The sequence below is a fragment of the Cynocephalus volans genome, chromosome 8 (assembly GCF_027409185.1).
Source record: "Cynocephalus volans isolate mCynVol1 chromosome 8, mCynVol1.pri, whole genome shotgun sequence".
Classification (NCBI taxonomy): Eukaryota; Metazoa; Chordata; class Mammalia; order Dermoptera; family Cynocephalidae; genus Cynocephalus; species Cynocephalus volans.
Window position 1 is genome coordinate 33,206,369 of NC_084467.1, and position 21,916 is coordinate 33,228,284.

General features: G+C 38.0%; 1 protein-coding gene and 1 pseudogene across 16 annotated transcripts in view; one reads left to right on the top strand and one right to left on the bottom strand.

The window, feature by feature from the left end:
* The window catches only part of SCMH1 (Scm polycomb group protein homolog 1), a 178,164-nt gene that overhangs the window by 70,051 nt on the left and 86,197 nt on the right, over positions 1-21,916 (bottom strand). For all 16 annotated transcript variants that reach the window (XM_063103800.1, XM_063103794.1, XM_063103801.1 and 13 more), the window contains 2 exons: positions 16,622-16,710; positions 13,294-13,537 (listed from right to left, as the gene is read on the bottom strand). In XM_063103800.1, the coding sequence (XP_062959870.1) occupies positions 13,294-13,537; positions 16,622-16,710 (333 nt within the window). The remainder of the gene's footprint in view (positions 1-13,293; positions 13,538-16,621; positions 16,711-21,916) is intronic.
* LOC134383229 (small ribosomal subunit protein eS25-like) lies at positions 1,364-2,438 on the top strand (annotated as a pseudogene).

A 21,916-nucleotide genomic window follows, 5' to 3' on the forward strand; every position in this document is an offset into this window, starting at 1 on the left:
CTTAACCTCTTTGAGTTATGGGTTATTATAAGGCTTAACTGATATAAAGTTTGAGGATAGGGATATGATAAGTATTATGTCTGACATGACCTAAGGACCCCCAAATTTTTAGTTCTTATTTCTCCCCCGAACCTTCCTGAGCCCCAGTTTCCTCTGGGGTCTGTGAAACTTACTGGGATAATGTATCAAAGTGTCTTTGGGACTTTGTATGAGCTTGGTAAATGTTAACTTCCTTTCTTATTAAGATGGTGCTAATTAAACATCCCTCTGAACAACACTAGAAAAGGTGATTAATCTAGCATTAAGTAGGAGATAAGGGAGGCTCCCATGTTTCTGTACAGCAAATACTATATTTCCTTATTGATTTGAATGAAGAAATGTTATCACAGGAGAAAGAGGAGTAATTCTCTTATCTGATGAAAACTTTTACTAAGGAAAATACTAAATTTATCACGACCTGGGTATTGTGATAAAAGAGAATTGTAAAAGCACTTTCCAAATCTTGTGAATTACCATCTCTACTCCCTTGTCCTCCCATACCCTGCCAAGTAGAAAAAAAAAAAAAAAAAACCACCAGAAAATTCCTTTACCCAACATGGCCATTATGTCCCCATTTGGTTCAACTAGTGCTGAGGCCAGACAAGGAGTAACATTAAGCATCTACTGTGACTATTAGGGAATATAAAAACGTAAAAGATGCAATCCCTTATCTTTAACAAGTTAGGTCACAGTTTAGTCCCTTTTTAAGTGGAATGAGAGTGCCATTCCATTCTGCACTAAATATTTCATCCCCACAGTGTGGAGTTCACAACACTGAGGAAAAGCATATTTCAGCTCAAAATTAAAAAGAGTATTTTTAGCCATTAGAGCTATCACAAATGGAAGATGCTCCTTTGGGAGGTTATAATCTCTCTGAGAAAAAATTTAAGTAAGGGCAAATGAGCATTTAAAGGGGGTGCTTTCAAGGTGAGTCCTGAATTAGGTGGGAAGATGAAGTTAATGACCTCTGATGGTTCCTCTAACCCTGATATTTTAAGATGCTATGACTTTTTACCTTAATGACATTTCTCATTTAATATTAAGGCAACAAACTAAATCTTAACCAAAGTAACTTCTAGATGGGAGAGAATATGGCAAGGAGTGACTCTGAAGTCTTTACAAATTGGGAAGATGTTAAGCACATGTTGGTGGATATAAGTTTGCCAAACTTCTAATTTTCACTTGAAAGCTAAAATTTTTTATTGACAGCAAATGCTTGTAGGTTGTTTTCCTTGAAGTGACTGGCTCAGTTAATTTTGGGAGAAAAATGGGTCTGACTTTTTAGTGAGGCGGCAGTGGTCGCCGCTGCTCTCCGAGCTTTGCGATGCCGCCCAAGGATAACAAGAAGAAAGATGCTGGAAAGTCAGTCAAGAAAGATAAAGATCCAGTGAACAAATCTAGGGGCAAGGCCAAAAAGAAGTGGTCCAAAGGCAAAGTTTGGGACAAGCTCACTAACCTAGTCTTGTTTAATAAAGCTACATACGACAAACTCTGAAAAAAAGTTCCCAACTCTAAACTTATAACCCCAGCTGTAGTCTCTGAGAGACAAGATTCACAGTTCTCTGGCCAGGGCAGCCCTTCAGGAGCCCCTTAGTAAAGGATTTATCAAACTGGTTTCAAAGCACAGAGTTCAAGTAATTTACACCACGAATACCAAGGGTGGAGATGCCTCAGCTGCTGGTGAAGATGCATGCACAGGTCTAACCAACTGCACATTTGGAAAAATAAAACTTTATTAAATTTATTTTTAAAAAGTACTTTATCCTGAGATAACCATCATACTTGGACATTTCAAAGATGGAGAAAATAAATTGGAGAGATTAAAAGACTTGCCAAAGGCCACATAACTAAAGCTAGGATTTGAACCTAGATCTCTCAATCTCTAAAGTCTATGCTATTTCCACTATGTTACCCTGAAACTAATAAACACAACAAAAGTATACCCTCAAATAAAGGAAAGAAGATAAAGAAATAAACATGCCTAGTTATAATAATGAAGGACATTAATACTCTGCTGCCTTCTAGGTTTCTCTAAATAATCTTTAGTTAAGAGTTTTAGCTGCCCCAAAGAATTCATCATCAGATCTCTCTTCTCTGCAGCAACAACAAAGCATAAGGAATTGGAAACAAATTTATAAAATGTAACTCATCCCAGCTTGTGTGTTTGTGTGTGTCTACACAACACAGGAGAACAAGAACAGAAAAGAAAAAAAGAACAGGGGGAAACCGATTTAGTTTATTAGTTTCCTGGACTGGAATTTCATTTTCACTCACGACAGTCTATCATTGGCCTTTGCATAGTAATTTAGAGAATGTGTTCTTCATTAGCTTTGCTCAACTTGGCTGGGTTCGGCGATGTGCTGCCAGATGGGCAGATGCCAAGGCTGAAACTGAACTAAATACGGTTCACTTGAAGCATGGGCTGCCTCCTGCTCATAGCTAGTTCAGTTAACACTTTTGGTGCTCTGTATTTGGTTCTTTATTCCCTCCTGACTCATTCCTGTGGCATGGGTAGAGGACTTCTGCAACTACAAATACATGTCACATTTTTCTGCGGATAATGTGATAAATCTGTATAGAGTAGGGAAAACAGCAGGATAAGTAAAATCATGCATGACAGGCGGCCAGTAGGGAAAACAGCAGGATAAGTAAAATCATGCATGACAGGGCCACAAGCCAACTGCAGAAGTTTCATATTACTGAAATTCAAAGTCATGAATGACCTTAGCTGTTTGGGGCAATAGGTAACAGGATTCAGGAGCAATTCCATCAAGTGGAGGGCTTTATCTTCTTAGAAGATGGTCTGCAAATATGTCTGGTCAAGCCTAGGTCACTCAGAGAGGTGGCATGAAAGCATATAGTGATGAAACACCTGCTAGTCAGCCACACAAACACACACATTCCAGCTTTCCTTAGCATGACAATGAATTTTAAAAGCTTACAATCAAACTTCTGCCTTCTTGTAATATCACTATCATGACCTCCTGCTTTTCTTTGCTTTGAGTTTGCCAAGTTTCCCTCATCTTCTTGATGAACGTGAATGTTTGTTTTGCTTTTCTTCTAGTAAGTCATTATTGAGACTTAGAAATTCTCATTTATACATGTAATATTTCCTCAAAAATCATCTAGAGAATTAAGGGGAAAAATTTAGTAAGACAGTTTACATTACTGGTTCCCAATATAATTTTCCTAAGAGCCACCCACACCTACTTAAAATAAGGGATTTTGCAAGTTGATATGATGCTGGCACCTCTACATGGGTTCTATGTATTTACAAGAAAACAGCAGGTGTGGTCAAATCTGTGAATTGCCTAAGTTAACACCTAACTATTTGCAGGAGTTTGAGGGATGCCAGTTGTTCATTACACATACCCAAAACTGCTACCATTCTCAGGCATTCTGGAGTTGGTGAAGGCAGGACAGAGAATGAGTAGAGCCAAGGGGGAGCTTAAGGAACATGGAAGAGAGGCATGGGATGGAATTTTTCTGTCCCTTAGGCAGATATAGTTAGAATCAGTGGGAGAAGACAGATTCCTTGCTTCATCATCTAGAGCCACTCATCTCATTTCCCCATATTCCTATTTCTATTTGTTTACCATAAGCACACCCTCCAGAGAAGAACAGTCATGGGAGTACTTACTGGCTTATTGCACAAACCTCTTCACATATATTTACTTTTCCTAACCAAAATACAGCACTTTCAGGGATCTGTATGCAGTTCCCTTTTCTTGTGATGCCTGAGCATCTTAATTCAGAAATAACTAACATGTGGTTATCTACTATGTGCTACATGGTGCTATGCATTTGCACACCCATTTTCTCATCTCAATCACTCAATTTAAGTATTGAGGTAGACACTTCTCTATAACCTCCATTGAGCCTAGCACTGCTAACATGAGCTGCTCTACAACTGTTGGATATACGGATGAATAAAGGTCAGAGTTAACACATGTGATCACATTATAAGGCCAAAGCTGGAATAAGAACAGAGATTGTGTGTGTGTGTGAAAGGAGGAAACCAACATGCCCATACCTCTTCTGAACACAACTTCTCAGGAGACAAGGGGGCATATTGGCTGTCAGAAGCACGTCCTCTTGCTTGTTGTGGCTTACTAGAAAAAGAAGTTGGGTAGAAGAGCAGGGGAGTGGTCTAGGTGTAGAGGTGTACATGTGTTTAGTGACTGAGAAGTGGGTCAATGTGGGCTTTGGAGATGAGTATTAGTGCCCTTTGTCACTCTTACTTTTGGCCATCAGGTTTCCAAAATTTAAAAAACAGAACATTAGTTTCAATAGCTTTTAATCTGTTAAAATTGTAGTAGATCTGAGTAGTACTTTCACTTTTGTAGTTAAGTGAATAAGGTCTGAATAATGGCTTTAGATGAGAACAAACAGAAATAGAATCAAGAAATACAGTATAACCTATTTCACTTAACAAATATTACTGAATAACTGTGTGCCAACTGTTGGGTATATAAAGATGCAGTTAATAAATTAGTTCCATTTAACATGGACTCCAGGTAGAAAAGAATCCTAACTTCCTAGACATGGCAGAAAAAATTTTTTAGCTACTCTGAAGCTTATACTGAAAATCTAGGATTATTTTACACATCACCAGGGCAAATTGTTTTTATTTTTTATTTAAAAAAATTATTTATTTACTTACTATTTATTTTTATTTATATTTTTAATTTTTATTTATTTTTTAAATTTTTATTGAATCAAAATTGATTATACAAATATTTGGGATTCAACACTGAGATATGTTGATCAAATCAATATTACTAGCATATATGTCATTACAAATCATAATTACTCTTTATGCCCTTTGTCCAATCTCTCCCCCTCACACTCCCCCATTTAATTACCCTAGATTTCTTCTCTCCTTCTGAAAGAATAATGGTTACTCTGTTGATTTGTTGCCTAGATGATCTGTCCAATGCTGAGAGGTGTGATCAGGTCCTCCAATATTATCATAGAGCAGATGCTTCTTCTGTCACTCTGAAATGGGCTTTGTAGAGAAAGACGTCCTCTTCTTTTATCTCTGCTGGTGATTCTCCTTGTTGTCAATGCACTCCAGTGGCTGGTGGACCATCTGCGTGGTGGTTGTGGCATCTAGCTGCTTTCGCGGCAGCCATGGTTAAAGTGGTGGCTGTGGGGAGCCACCCACATGGAGGTGATGTTTTTGGCATGCTCCTTTGGGCTGGCAGTGTGCCTGGTTGTGGGGAGTGTCCGGTCCCTGGATCCATGCCTCATGTCCCCTGGTGGGCCCAGAGGCACTGGTGGTGTGCCTGGGCCAGAACTAATTTTTTGTCCTTTGCTTACTTCTAAAATGGGGGGACTTCCTGTGGGAACCAGTACTTGAGCTCTGTGGTTGAGCTAAATTGCTGCTTTGCTGCTGTTTCCCTACGGAAGGCCTTTTGTGCAGATCAGGGTTTAATGTTTGACCTTACAGTTACTTCTGGCTCTCCAGAGACCAGGTGCACCTGGGTTGTGTAGAAACTGTGATCTGGGCCTGAGCTTTTTCATCAAACGGTATCCCATGCAATTCTGCATTCCCAACCAGTCTCTTCTGAGTGGTCCTGTGCTGATTGGGGGGTGGATTGGCTGTCTTTGCTGTGTTCCAGTGTTCTCCTGGTGGGCCTGTCTCCCCCACCGCTGGTGCTCCAAACATATCCCATGGGATGGGCCCTGCACTGGTCCCTTGCGATGACTCACTGGCCTCTGAATGGCTCCCCTTTTGCAGCTGTTCTGGCTCCTTGCTCCTGTGTGGGTCCACAGGAACCCTATTAGTGGTCTTGCTGTCCTGGGGGTCACCAAGGTCCTCTTCTCCCCTGCTGCCTCCAAGTAACTCATTCTGAAGGGCACAGCTGCAGCTTCTGCCGGCTCCTGCTCCATGCGCTCAGCAGCTTGAGCCTTAAAGCAGCCATGGCCCAAAACACTCAGAGCAGTTTTTTCTTTCGCTCATCATGGTTTCTCCCGCCTTCATGAACTCCGTAGGTCTCTCCTCACCTTCCCCTGAGCTCCAGTGGCCCCAGCTTGGCTGATGTTACATTTTTATAGTTGTTAATTGTTTGATTTATGGGAGCGACGCTGCAGACCGTCTATTTTACCACCTTGGCCGGAACTCCATAAATTGTTTTTTAAATATGTAAAAATAAATAGTCACAATAGGTGTTAAGAACTTACATTTCAGCTTCTTTATTCAGAGAATAATATGCACTCTAATCTTCTTATCCTTCTCACCATAATGTTGCTACTTTAATTCTGTTTCTCACCCATAATATTATAACACCTTGTTAAGTGACATCTCTGCCTCCAGCCTCTGGAAGCCATCCATCCTTTCACTGCTGCCAGAACGGTTTTTCTAAAACACAAATCTAACCTGTAATTCTACCTAAAACCTATTCAGCGGATCGCATTGGGTAAAGACCCAAATCTGTATAAGGGAAGTTGTGCATTTCCCGTGCCTTCCTCCACAGCTATATCTCCTTCTGCTCTTCTCCTCACACCCTATGGTCTAGCCATTTAAACATTTTTTATTTCCTCAATTCATGTTTTCCTTTGTTTTTAATAACTTGTGGGCCTCCACATCTGTTTCCACTGCTAGCTAGAATCTTTCTCTACCTTCCCATTCTTCAGGTTTCAGCCTAGATGTCACTTCATTTGGAAGCCTTCCCTGACCTCCAACCTTCAACACCCCTAGGTTAGGGGTCCTTCTACACTTTATTCCTCCAAAGGTGTAATTGGTGTACACACAAACAAAACTGTAAACTCTAAAGGCAGAATCCCCATCAACTTATCCAATGACTAATACTTAGTCATGACTTGGTATTTAGAACTTGAACGAATGGATGAAGAAAATCAGACAGTCCATCAGTTGAGCTCATGCCATGACCTACAAGTTAGCATTAGTTGTGTTATTCTTGTCTCTACCCTAGTTTTTCCCTCTGTAGTCTAGGAGTACAATTTAACCAACTCTCTTTCTGACCCAGAATCCCAAAGTGATTGTAGCATAGTTTCCCGTATAGTTTTACAACAAAAAAGAATATCCTTAAAGTACAGAAAACAATTTTCACAGAAAAAAAGGAAGAAACATTCTGAAAGTTTTGTTTTTAAGCAACAAATTCTTACCCTCCAGACAAGGGTAATACTTCTGCACATCAGCCACAGCACTGAGTCAGATTTTCAAGTTTTCTCTTTGTACAATGAAACCTGTTACAGGAAGGAAGGGTAGACTAAGAGGGTAAAGGAGGTTTGGATGAGCATTTACTCCACAGGTTTGCTCAAGGGCAGCACCTCTACTGGACTCCCATATTTGGATTAGCATATACAGAGCAGACAAACCCAGTTTACACTATATGAAGTCACAAGAGACTAATGTATAATCCAGAATAGCAATATATTAATTTATAATAAAAATATAAATACGAAGTAGCATGGGTCTCATGTTCTCTACCTGTTGTAAAACTGCATAGGAAGCTAAGCTATAATCTGAAACTGGCTTACACAACTTGATACCAGAGCAAGGGAAGTTAAGTAAATTATTACGATGGCTAAAGATCTGATTAGCATCATAGTCAGGTCATGTGAACTGAATTCTTTATTATTTTTTTTTAATTTAAAAAGTAATGCATGATTCTGTTTCAGTTTTATTTTAAATAAATAATAATAATAATAAGCTTAAAAAAGAAGAAAGCTTCTGCTTTGTAAAACCAAGTACCCTGGATTAGTTGGGAGCTTGGTAGTTGCTGCCCATCAGAGTTGGCTTGGCCCCAGGAGTTCAGAAGCTAAAAGGGATAATACTGGCTTAGCAAAGGAGAAAAGGAGAGGCAGCGAATAGCTGGCACGCAGGAGTCCCCTCAGATAGGCAGAGTTAGGTGGTAGGTCAGCTGATTGATCTGGAATCCAGTAGGAGACAGAGTCACAGGAGTCACTTGCTATTTCCAAGATCATTAAACTGTATGGTACAAAAGTACCTCAAAAAGTTCAGGGAAGATTTGTATTATCTTTTAATTCTACTTTTCCACAAAGTTTCAGAATTACCCTTGCATTATAGAGATGGAAGGGTCCTGATCATCTAGGTCAGCCTCTCACATGTCAGAATGACTTGCTCAAAGACATAAAACAAGTTTGTGGCCCAGTTGGGACTAGAACCCAGTTCAGTGCTCTGATATTACACCACACTGCTGCTTCTATTTCCTATCAGGATCTGGAAGCCAAAATCCAGAGTCTCAAATGAAGTTTTAAAGAAGAGAGCCCAAAGGTGAAAGGGGAGAGTAGAGAAGTGTGAAGGCAATATGGCTCAAAGTAATACTGGCCCCGACTCCTGGCTCTACTAACAGATTTCCATGGTCTCTCTCTCTAGACTCACATATCAACATAGCCAAGTCACTTAATTGTCTGAGCTTCGATTTTCTTACAAATCAAATGTACCTGAAAATAATTATACCTAGCTCAGAGTTACCAGGAAGATAAAATGAAATAATGTGTGTAAAAGAACATTAAATGAATGTGGGTATTTTTTCCTACTCACCACAAGCAAGGAACACTCTACATTTGCACACTAATTACCATCATGTATGATTAGAAAGAGAACGGGCTTATACACAGAGAACATCTTGTTTTGTGAAATCAATTGAGTAACCACATTTTTTCCACATTGTATCACTTGCTCCTTAGTCAGCATATGGAGATGGTAGAATCTCTGCTATTACAGAAAGCTCTGATTAAGGATCTACTGAGGGTATGAGGTAGGGGAGGAGAGAGTTGGAGGAAACAACTGGCTGCTGGAATGATGAACAAAGGACCTGGTCTGGAAATGCCATCTGGAAGGTCTCTCCCTACCTGTGAGCCTGGTCCTTCTGGACATCTTCTGTTAGAAAACTAAGGTCTCCAGAGAGACATAGAAGAGAGGAAAACAGTTAGCAAAGTCTTCTGGAAGCATCAACCCCAGAATGAGTCATTTCTTATCAGCATGGTGTGCAGCCAGAAAGAAATGCATGTCCTGTGATTCGTGGACACAAAAACTCTCAGCTCTTCTGGCTCTGGAGAACTGCCTAACTGCTCTAGGAGATTTACCAGCCAAAATAACAGAATTGTCTAGGCAAGAAAGTGAGGAAATCAGCCTACTAACTGAATAAAGCTTGGAGCACTAAGCCTTATCCTGCTTTAACCTCAAGTAAATACAAGTGACTCCACTACCAGTTCCAAGGCACCTCTCTTCCTGTTGCTTCCACAGAGATATCACCTAACAGGACTTGCAGAGACATGGTAATGGATTTCTCATACTGACCCCAGGGCACTTGTTTTTTGCAGCAAATAGAGAAATGACACTTTCCTGAGCCAAGAAGTGAGTCTTCCCCTCACCTTGCCCCAAGTTCCCTCCACCTCAGTGCCACTATCCTAATCAAAGCAAACCCTCATCTCTTCCTTGTCCACAATTACCACTGTATACCCCATCTCCATACAGTAGCCCAAGTGATTTTTAAATAATAGCTTTATTGACATATAATTCAGATACCAAAAATTCACCCTTACAATTCAGTATTTTTTAATATATTCACAGAGTTGTGCAAACATCACCTGTATCTAATTTTAGAACATTTTCATCATCCCCAATAGAAACCCCATACCCATTAGCAGTCACTTCTTATTTCCCCTCCCCTCAGCCCATGACAACCACTTATCTACTTCTGTCTCTATGTATTTGCCTATTCTGGACATTTTATATAAATGTAATCACACAGTGCACGGTCATTTGTGACTGGCTTTTTTCACTTAGCATAATGTTTTTAAGGTACATCTATATTGTAGCACGTGTCAGTATTTCATTCCTTTTTTATTGCCAAATAGTATTTTATTCTATGGATATACCACAGGTTTTTTTTTTTATTGGTTATGAATATTCATGGGGCACAAAGCTGGCCATCACCACTCATGCCCAAGATGTGATGGCCATATCAATACTGGCAATATGCTCATTACCACAAATTGTGATTATACCCCGTGTCCCCCACCCAATTAATCCCCGACCTCCCTCCCCCTCCCTTTTCCTCCACCCCACTTTGTATCCCTAGGTATCCTCTCTCCCTCTGCATGTCCAATGCATCACTGTGGCCTTTCTTTCCTTCCTTCTTTCTCTCTTAGCTCCCACTTGTGAGTGGAGGACATGCAGTATTTTTCCCTCTGTGCCTGGTTTATTTCACTCAAAGTAAATTTCTCTAAGCTCATCCATGTTGTTGTGAATTGCAGAATTTCATTCTCTTTTATGACAGAGTAGTATTCCATCATGTATATATACCACATTTTCATTATCCAGTCATCCACTGGTGGACATTTAAGTTGATTCCATATCTTGGCTATTGTAAACAGAGCTGTGAAGAACATGGGAATACAGGTATCCCTTCAACATGATGATTTCCATTCCTTTGGGTATATACCCAGAAGTGGGATGCCTGGATTATATGGTAGACCTCTCTGTAGTTGTCTTCCAGAATATACAAGGAACTCAAGCAATTACACAGTAAAAAACCAAATAACCCAATTAAGAAATGGGCCAGGGAGCTGAATAGACATTTTTCAAAGGAAAACATACAAATGGCCAACAGGTACATGAAAAATTGCTTAGCATCACTAATCATCAGGAAAATGCAAATTAAAACCACACTGAGATATCACCTCACCCTAGTTGGACTGGCTATAATGAAAAAGACAGAGAATAACAAATGCTGGTGAGGATGTGGAGAGAAGGGAACACTCGTACACTGTTGGTGGGACTGTAAATTAGTACAACCACTATGGGAAATCACAGTTTATTTATCAGTTTATCACTTGATAAACATTTGGGTTGTTTCAACTTTTTGGCTGTTATGAATAATGCTGTTCATGGTACATTTTTGAGTGGACATATGTTTTCTGTTCTCTTGGATATATACCTATGAATGGAACTGCCAAGTCACATGGTCACTCTTTAACAACTTCCCAACTGTTTTCCAAACTGGCTGCAGCATTTTACAATCTTACCAGTAATGTATGAGGTTTCCAATTTCTCCACATCTTTTTTTTTTTTTTTTGTCTTTTTTGTGACCAGTACTCAGCCAGTGAGTGTACCGGCCATTCCTATATAGGATCCGAACCCACGGCAGGAGCGTCGCCGCGCTCCCAGCGCCGCACTCTCCCGAGTGCGCCACGGGCTCGGCCCTCTCCACATCCTTGATAACACTTATTATTATCCATTTTTTGATTATAGCCATATCATGGGTGTGAAGTGGAATTTCACTGGTGGCTTTAATTTGCATTTCCTTAATAATTAATTATGTTAAGAATCTTTTCAAGTGCTTACCTCCTACTTATATATTCTTTGGAGAAATATCTATCCAAATCCTTTGCCTATTTTTAAATTGGGTTCTTTGTCTTTTTTATTGTTGAGTTGGAAGCATTCTTTTAAATTCTGGACACAAGTTCAAGCAATTTTTAAAAAGTAAATCAGACCTTGTCACTCCCCTAATTAGTATCCTCAAATGGTTCCCTAATATGTTTAGAATAAAATCTAAAATTCTCACTCTGGCTTACAAGGTTTTACATGACTTGGCCCCTGCTCACTTCTCCAACATCATCTTGTGCCATTTTCCTGCTCAGGCAGTGCATTCTAGTCAGGGAAGTCTGCTTTCCACCCCTTGACTCATAGCGAGCTCATTCATGCCTCAGAACCACAGTATCAGCTGTCTCTTCTGCCTGCTTGGAATTCTCCTTCCTTAGATGGCTCCTTCTCATGGTTCTCAATTCAAATATAACTTTTCAGATAAATTTTCTTGAAAAGAAATTTCATTTAAAGAAGACTCCCCTCCCCTAAAAAACTTTTGGGGATGATAGATATGTTCATTATTTTGATTGTGGTAATGATTTTATGGACGTATATATGTCAAAACTTTTCAAATTGCATATTTTAAATAGGTGCTATTTATTTTATGTCAATTATCCTCCAATAAAGCTATTAAACAAAATCCCTTCACAACTGCACCTTCACTGCTACTATTTAATCATACTTTATTTTCTTAGAAGAAATTATCTTATTATCTACCTACAGAAATTATCTACCTGAAATTACCTTATTCCCTGATTTAAATATTTACCTTCTGTCTCACCCCCACTAGAGTGAAAGTGCCATGAGGGCAGGAACATTGTTCATCTTTGTCACTGCTGTATCCTCAGCCTGGCTTGCAATTAGGAGTTCAATAAATATTTGGCTGGTTGAATGAATGAATTGAACAAAGGTTTAGAAAAGAGACCTTCAAACATTAGGAAGGGTGACTTTCCATTCCCTCAGATTTAACAGTACTTTTTAGACTTAAGAAGGTGATATTATTATTATTTTCTTTACTAAGAGCAGCTAGCTACCTCAAAAGCTATCCTGGATGATCTCTACCATCATCATCATCAGAAGTACCATTTATTGTTCATTTAGTCTGCAGCACTATTCTAGTACTTTATATATACTCTCCCATTGGTAGTGGTTAGTTTTATAATAATAGTATTATAATAATGATAATATAGCAAATTATAACAATCATATAGTATAATATATATTATATAGTAATTATAATATAGTATATAACTATAATAGCGATAGTAATACAATAAAAAATATTTGTTTAGCACTTCTATTTGCCAGATGTAAGCATTTTACTCATGTAATCTCATTTACTCATCACAATAACTTTATGAAGTAGGTGTGGAATTTGAGGTTTACAGAGGTAAATTAACTGCTCAAAGCCACATAGCTGGTAAAAGGCAGAGCTGGAACTCAAACCCACATCTATCTCACTTCAAAGCCCTTGCTTTTTCCATTCTGCTACAATGCTTCTCAAGTACTTTTACAACACAATATTATTTCAGTTCACATACAAAGCCCCTAAGGCCTGGGGAAGATGTGTGCCTTGAGAATGATACTACTCAAACTTTGAAATGGGTTAGAGACAAAGGTAAGACAGATAAGAAGCTAGTTGCCTGAGAATAATCCAGGACATTTAGAACAAGGAATTTTTACTTTATACCAAATTCCATGTCTGGCTTTAGTTGGCACTTAATTTTTACTATTTCTGATTACTCTCTGGAAGACCTTGGTTTTTACCTAACTTGCTCCTCCCCTGCCTACCAGTGAACTTGATTGGTGAAGATATGCTGACCATGACAGACCTGGGTAATCTCCCTTATCATCTGGGTCCCGGTTTCAAGGTCCTATACATAGGCCTTTACCTTTGGTGCCAGGTGGCTGCAGGTTGTCTCCAGTCAAGGAACACCAGCCCACAGGGAAGATGTCCCGGGAGTCGAAGCGGCACCAGTAGTCAAAGGCCCCTCGCCACCCATCAAAAGTGACAAGGACCTCTGAGCCCCGAACCTCCCCAATAGTGGCTGGGCAAATAAAATGAGGGTTCTTCCTGTCCACAGCTTCCAGCTTCATTCCCATTTTGAAGAAGTTGTGGGAAGGTGATGGTGGCTCCTAGAGGAGAAACAGAAATATATAGACCTAGACACAAAGAGAAAGGCTATGTATGCCAATAGACTGCTTTCTCATCTGGATGATTAAAAAGTGATTGCTACGTAAGATTTATAATGAAGATTTAGTCTTTATTTTAAATAAATTTCAAAATAAACCAAAGAATTACTTTATTAATCTTAACATTTCACATCTTTGCCTCAGATTTTTTTAAAAGAAATAAAATTTCACAGATAAAGTTGACTCTCCCTTTCTGCCCGTCCTCTATCCCATTCTCCTTCTACCTACTACAGAGGCAATAATTTCCATGCCTTTATAGTTTACTATGTATGTAAACTTCCATTTGAATGCTTTAAATTTTATACAATGGTATTATACTATACACATCATTCTACGACATGCTTTTTTTGTTCAATGTTACATTTTTGAAATTTACCCACATTGATAAATTTAGCTCCAGTTCATTTTAACTTCTAATAGTATTCCTTTCTACATATTTACAACAATTTATTCATTCTCTTTTGATGGACATTTAAGGTTGTTTCCAACTGTTTACTATTTCAAAAGTTTTAATGACCATTCTTGTACTGTTCCTTTGTGCACACGTGGGAGAGTTTCTTTAGGATATATATCTAGAATCATTGGATTAGAGGGTAGATATATACATCTTCTGCTTTATTAGGTATTGTTAAATTGACCTCCAAAGTGACTGCAACATTGTACAGTCTCACAGCAGTGCAGAGAGTTCTTGGGTGCTGATCTGTAATAAAGTTGCACGGATTAAGTTTCAAAAAATGTGTTATAGACTCTATTCTGTTCCCCTAGTATTACTATCTGATCCTGTACCAACAGCATAGTTTTATTAAATGGATATCTCATAGGAAAAGTCTCCCTACTTTGTCACTGGTCAGTTTTGTTTTGGCTATTCTTCCTCCTTCATCTTTCATATAAATTTTTATCAGCTTTTCAAGTTCCATTAAAAAACCCTACTAGGATTTTGATTGGAATTGCAATGAATTGACAGATTAATTTAGGAAGAAATAAGCTTTGTTATATATAATATAGAGCTTTCCCATCCACAAATATGACAGTCTTTTCCATTTGTTAAGATTTCTTCAAAAAACAAAAAAACAAAACAAAACAAAAAAAAAAAAAAGATTTCTTTAACGTAGACTTCTTTAATGTAGATTTTTAAATTAATCTATAAATATCTCATGCTTTCTCATTAACATTTTTTTCTAGGTATATTATAATTCTATTGCTATGACAAATGGTATTTAAAAAATTTTATTTTCAAACCATTTGTTGCTATTAAATAGGAATAAACTGATTTCTAAATATTGATCAACTGATTTCATATTGATTCACTTATGCTGACTGATACACCAATTTTTGTCTCCTTCACTTATCAATTATTGAGAGATATGTATTAAAACACCCCCTCATAATTGTGGACTTTCCAATTTTGCCTTGTAATTCTGACAAATTTTGCTTTATATGCTTTGAGGTTATATTTTTTAGGAATATGTAGATTTATAACTGTTTTATCTTCTTGGTGAATTATACTATCCTATCACTAGATACTGACCTCTTTAATGCTTTTAAGCATCAGAGCATCCTTTGCCTAATTTTGATATAGTTTACACCAGCTTTATTCTGACAGAAGTTTAACTGGTATATCTTTTATATTCTTTTACTTTCAACATTTTTATGTCAGTATGTTTAAGTAGTGTCTCTTGTAAATAGCGTACAGCTAGATTTAAAAAAATCTAATCTATATATGACTAAACTGATGAATTTAAGCTTACTTCTTGTGATAACTGATATATCTGGACTTATTACAACTATCTGATTGTCTATGTTTCTATTTAACTTGATCGTCCAAGGTTTGTTTCCTCCTTTCAATCAACTAAGTTTTCTTCCCTTTTCCCCACTCCATTGATTCAGAAGTTACACATTCTATTCATAGTCTTTTGGTTGATCCCCTTAAGATTTTAACTGCAGAGTTGACATAAGTCTAAAACTCATCTTTATTTCTAGTGCCAAACAATACAAGAACTTTGGAATATTTTAACTACTCCTGAATTACATAGGTATTAGATAATTTAGTTCTACATTGTTATACTGCCAATTAATCGCTTTTGTTATTATAATTGGTTTATACAGTAATAGGTAATGAATGCTTGATTAGCTTTATCCACAGGTTAACCAATCTCTTTCCTCTCCATTACGTCTTGCACCTCATTCTTACCTTCTGGTTCAATTACCTTCTTCCTGAAATATATTCTTCAGTTGTTCTTTCAGGGGATATGTTAGTATCAACTTGTACAGTTTGTTTGAAATATTTGATTTTACCTTCATTCTGAAATAATAGTATAACTAGATACAGAATTCTAGGTAGATGACTGTTTTCTCTCTGCACTTTGTAGATATTATTCTATAATCTTCTAGCTTGTTCTGCTGCTGTCAAAAAATGTACTGTCAGCCTAACAGTAATCCCTTGAAGGTATTCTGTTTACTTGCTCAGATCTTTTCTTTTGGCTTTAGTTCCCTATAGTTACACGATGGTGTTTTAAGGTGTGTTTGTCTTTATTATACACTCTAGAAAATTATCACTTACTATCTTTTCAAATATTGTCTCTTGTCTATTCTTTCTAATTAATATTTCTGGATTTCATGTTCAGCATATATTGGCCCTTCTAATATCATTCTTCTTGCTTCTTCTCTTTCATATTTTCCATCTCTTTATCTCTCTGTGCTGCAATCTGGGAAAATTCCTTACATATATCTTCCAGTTAATTCTTAACTATTTATTTTATTTACTTTACAGATAAGGTCAAAAGGACATAGCTTATCATTGGCAGCTGGGACCCAAAAACCAGGAATCCTAACTTATAGTTTAATACATTCCTCTGGGGAAAATTGCTGCTTCAAAAGGTACTAAAAAATCCTTCTTCTGAAATAGTTTCTGAGAAGGCATATTCAGGCCATAAATATAATATAGAAATCAGAGGCTCAGTAATTGAAAGAACGTAAGTATTTGACCTTAAGCAGCTTGAAGTTGGTGATATTGGAGGGACAGCATACCTTATGGAAAATCCTGATAGGAGCCATCTCTGCACCATTCAGTGTCTTCAAAAGGAACATGGGCCAAGAGGAGGCATTCAACCGAAATCCTGCAGCAAACATAATGGGTGACAGATTACAAACATGTTTCAAAAAGAAATGGTGGTATAAAGGTCTCCCTTTGGAATCCAGCTACTCCTGTCACAACCTATGCTGTGACAGTCACATAATCACAGAATGTTAGAAAAGGACTTAAATGTTAAATAGAAGAAATGCCTCATTAGATAGATGAGAATGAGGCACATAAGAGGGAATGTAACTTGTCCAAGGTAAAGCTGCAAAGTAAGTAGTGGGACAAGGTCTCCAAACCAAGTTTCCTAACTCCAAGATAAGTATTACGTAATATATACCACAATGCCTAGAAAACTTTCCTTGAAAAATCCAAAAACGATGTGATTAACAAATACTTAGAAATGATCTATACAACAGAATGTGAAAGGGGATATAATAGCCTTTTAAGAAAAAACCAAACATGTCAATTGATAAACCAAGTAACAACTAAATCATTTTGGTTTATTTCAATTTAAACTTACTGTTTCCCTATCTCTTTATGTTTCTCTCTCACAAACACACACATGTGCATACATACATCAAAATAGTTTAAAATAGCTTTTAATATTCACTGTTTAATTTAAACAACTAAGGATCAGAGAATGATGAAGTTGGAGGGGATCATCCTACCCCAACATCTTAATTTTCCAAAAGAGTAAAAAGAAGTCGAGAGGTTAATTGTCCATTTTCATCCATCAGCTAGCTAAACATCAATATGAATGTACCATTTAATTAAAAAATTATAAAAATAAGATCATCATTGTAGTTAGGTTTTTAAATTAGAGCTCCAAGAACTTCTTTCGATTTGGCTTCAACTATCCATGCTGCGATACCAAAATCTTTTTTGTACCAAAATGCTCTTTGTATCTGATGTTTTTTAGTACTTTACTATGTACTAGACACATATTAAATTAGACAGTCCACTGACTATCCAGGAGGTAGATATTGTTACCTTCGTTTTATAGATGAGGAAAGAGGCACAAAGTTAAGTAAATTGCTAAAGATTTCAAAGTGAGCAAATAACAAAGACAGGACTGAAACCTAGGCCATCTGACTCCTTAGCCCATATTCTTAACTACTACGTTTAACTGTCAATATGCAGGTAAAATGAAAAAGGAAAAATCGGCTGGTGGGATTAAGTATTAGTTAATAACTATAATTAAATTCAGGGGGGAGGAGAGAGAAGAAAATGGAAGTAAAAAGAGAGTTACAGTTACTACTCCACACAATTTAAACTTTTAGTTCCAAAGCTCGCTAGGCTAAGCCAACCTTCCAAAGGTCAAGATATTTCTTGGGATAGCTCATCTATATCAATAATGGTGGTAGAAATGTGGGTATTCCTATCACTTAGTATAAAACTGCCAACACTTCCTTTATTGCTTGCCTATTTTTCTCCTTTTGGAAAAAAACAAAGCAAAACAAAACACACCCTTACTCTACGTGATTTGTTGGCAATGTCAATCATAATCCTGGTCATGGGGTGAGAAACAATGGGGTACCATTTGAAAGCACCAGATTCATCTCTAGACCAACAGTATGTATGTGTATATGTCCCAACTTGGGCCAATTGTTTTCTGCCAAGATATGGATGTTGGAGGAGAGAGTCTTTCTTTCTCTGAGATCATGGCTATAAGGATGTTTGTAGATCTGGCACTGCTACATGGAAAACATACCTCAGAATAAAGCCAACGTAAAGCAAGGGATGGAGAGACATGACAGTGTTTAAAACCCTATATTCAGACACACTCAACACCAGATAAATCCTTGGACTTCTCAATTATAGGAGTCAATAATTCCTGCCTTCTCCTTTTTCTCTCTCTAACCTGGTCTGAGCTAGGTTTTTGACTGCTAATCTCTTTTTGACCGTGGTTTAAAAATAAATAAATAAATAAATAAATTCCTCCAGAAATTCAGGCCTGGTGTATGTAGGGGGAAATAACTCTCAGGGAAGAACAACTCTCAGGAACTCTCAGGTCAGGGAAGGGTTGATGCAAGCCATACTGAGAGCAGATTTGCCATGAACGGCTCAGTTACAGCTATGGATAAGGTAAAGCAAGGCACAACTGATTTAGAGAAGTGCTCCCTACACCTCAGTGAGAAGAGTGGGGAAGCATGACTGCACAATTAGAAAACTCAAGTTTCATGCCTTTAGTTCCCAATTACCAGAGTGCCTGGCCATGTAATTCCCAATTTCATTTTTGAGGAAAAAAATTACTGAGGGGCTTCTATCTCACGTAGAACTTGAGGAGCTAAAAAATCCTCTCAGCTCTGGGAATCCTTATAATAATAATAATAATAATAATAATAATAATAATATAATAGCTAATATGTATTAAATGTTTACCATATATTGAACACTTTATATACCATTTCTTACTCAATATTTGAAATAATATCATGAGGTAGGCACTACTATTATTCCTAGTTTACAGATGATGAAACAAGAACTCAGAGAACTAACTTGTTCAAGGTCATACCAGTAAGTAGTGAGACAGATTTCCATACATGATGGTCTTATGCTGGTCCTCATGGTTCTTTAGTATGTTTAAGTAACTCCTAGCAAGCTTCTTCAAGAGTAAAAGGGCAAAGCAGAAATGTTACCAACCCAAGGAATTGCTGAGGTATCTTATTCTCCAACCATCAAGGTTATGTGGGACCCTTCCCCCTCCAAATTCAAGCATATCTGTGATTTGTCTCAATATTCTAAGGCAGTCATAGATAGCACAGAACTTTAACATTGGAAGGGACCTCAGAGGCCATCTAGTCCAAAGACTTTATATTCCATATGACAAAACTGAAGTCCAGAGAGGCTAAGAAAATTGTTCACGGTCACACAAGCTGCTCTTGTAGAGACAGGCTGGTACCCCGGGATTACTTACCTGGTTCTTTCACGACACTATGCTTCCTGCCAAAGCTAACATTTATCAGGAACACTTATGTGCCAGGCTCTAGGTGCTAAGCACTTTAAGTGGGTTATTTTATTTAATCACTACTACAACTCTGAATTAGACACTACAAAAGTAGCACAGTTTCTGGAGCCAAACTCCCCAGATTCAAATCCAGCTCTGCCACTTAACAAGTGCATAGCTTTTGGTAAATTACAACACCTCTCTCTAGCTTCAGTTTCTTCAATGATAAAGTGAGATAAAAATAGAACCGATCTTTTTTTTCTTTTCTTTCTTTTTTTTGTCTTTTTCGTGACCGGCACTCAGCCAGTAAGTGCACCGGCCATCCCTATATAGGATCCGAACCCGCGGCGGGAGCGTCGCTGCGCTCCCAGCGCCGCACTCCCCCGACTGCGCCGGCCCAAAATAGAACCTATCTTAATGGGTTGTTCTAAGGATTAAGTAGGTTAATACATAAGAAGGACCTAAAACACTGCCTGGCATACAGTGTTAGATAAATGTTGGCTATTATTTTTATTATTATACACAAAAAGACCAAAGCTTAGAGAAATTAAGTAAAATATCTAAGGTTAGTAAACTAGTAAATAGCAGAGCCAGGACTCAAACTCAACTCCTCTGTCTCCAGAGCCTTCATTACTAATCATCATTAATATCTTCATATATTTCATCACTTAGTCTTACCATACCATCTCTTGGTAAGAAGAGCTGGGGTCATAAAATTGTGAAAGAGGAAACAAAAATAGCATAAAAACATTAATTTGAGGCTCTCCTCACATTAAACAATGGCCTGGGGTATTTGCAAATAAAAGGACAGGTGGGTAAGAAATCCTAACCTCTCAATGTGGGAGTACCAAAGTGCTCAGTCATTAGTTCTCTCTTCTTCTTGGTCGAATGATGACTGCCATTTTCTGTCTCTAGCTCAAACCTCTGCCCTGAGCTTCATGTTCATATATCTAACTGCCTTATTCTTATAACTCTACTTGGATGTCTAGAAGACCTCAAAATGAATAAGTCCAAAACAGAACTCTTGATTTTACTACCCCCTCCAATCTTGTTTTGCCTCTAGTCATCCCATCTCATTAATGGAATCAGCTGTCAAAGCCAGGTGCTCAGACCAAAAAGCCTAGAAGTAATCCTTGATTCCTTCCTTTCCATCACCCCCCAAATCCAATTAATCAGCAAGTCTTCATGACTTTTCCACCTAGTATATCCTAAATTGAACCATTTTTTCACCATTTCCACTGCAATATCACAGACTTTTCACTGGAGTCCCTGCTTCTACTTTTGCCTCCCCACTATCTGGTCTCCTCATAGCAGCCAGAATATATATCATTTTAAAATATAAATTGGATCACATCACTTTGATTCTATAAAGAATAAACACTTTTTATAAGGCTTACATGATCTGGAACTTGCTTACTCCTCATTACTCATCTCGTATCACTCCCCGCCCACCCCTCAATCCCCCAACCCCCCATTTACTGGTCTTTCTGTTTCTCAAACACACCAAGCTGTTCCCCTCTGCCTCAAACACCCTTTTCTCAAATCTGTAGTTCTTTGCTTAAATTTCACTACTTCAGAGAGGTGATCATAGACTACCTTACCTAAAATAGCCTCCTAAATATATCCTGCTCCCTTCTTATTATTCCTAGCCCTTCTCACTGTCTGAAATGTCTATTATTTATTTATTTTGCAGCTGGCCGGTAGGGGGATCCAAACCCTTGACCTTATCAACACTGTGCTCTAACCAACTGAGCCAACTGGCCAGCCTTTTTTTATGTCTTCTCCAACTAGAATATAAGGTCCATGAGAGTTTTATTTTTGAATTAAGGGGGAAAATCTCCACTTATTAAATGGGTGCCAGGAACTGAAGGATGTTTTGTCATGTTATTCCATTTAATCCTCACAAAAACCGCGTGTGGAAGGGTTTATTAATGACCCTGTAGGTGAGGCAACTGAAACTCAAGGTTACAAGTCAAGGTAAAGCAATTTACCAGTGGCCACACAACTAAGGTAGTAAGTGGCTAAGTTAATATTACAAAGTCAGATATCTTTTAATGTCAAACACAGTCAGGCTGCAAGTACCCTGTGTTTACCTAGGATATATTTTTAAAATATTTATAAAGAACCAGTTCTAAAGAGCTTCCAGGTGCTCCCAGGAGTGGGACTATGGAATAAGCAACAGTCTAGCTGTTTAAACCTGACAAAGCTTTGGATTTAAATGCAGAGCCAACAGGCCTATAATTTAATCACAGTTCACACCCTCTGGTGGCAGGTAACAGAACAGCATTCACACCAG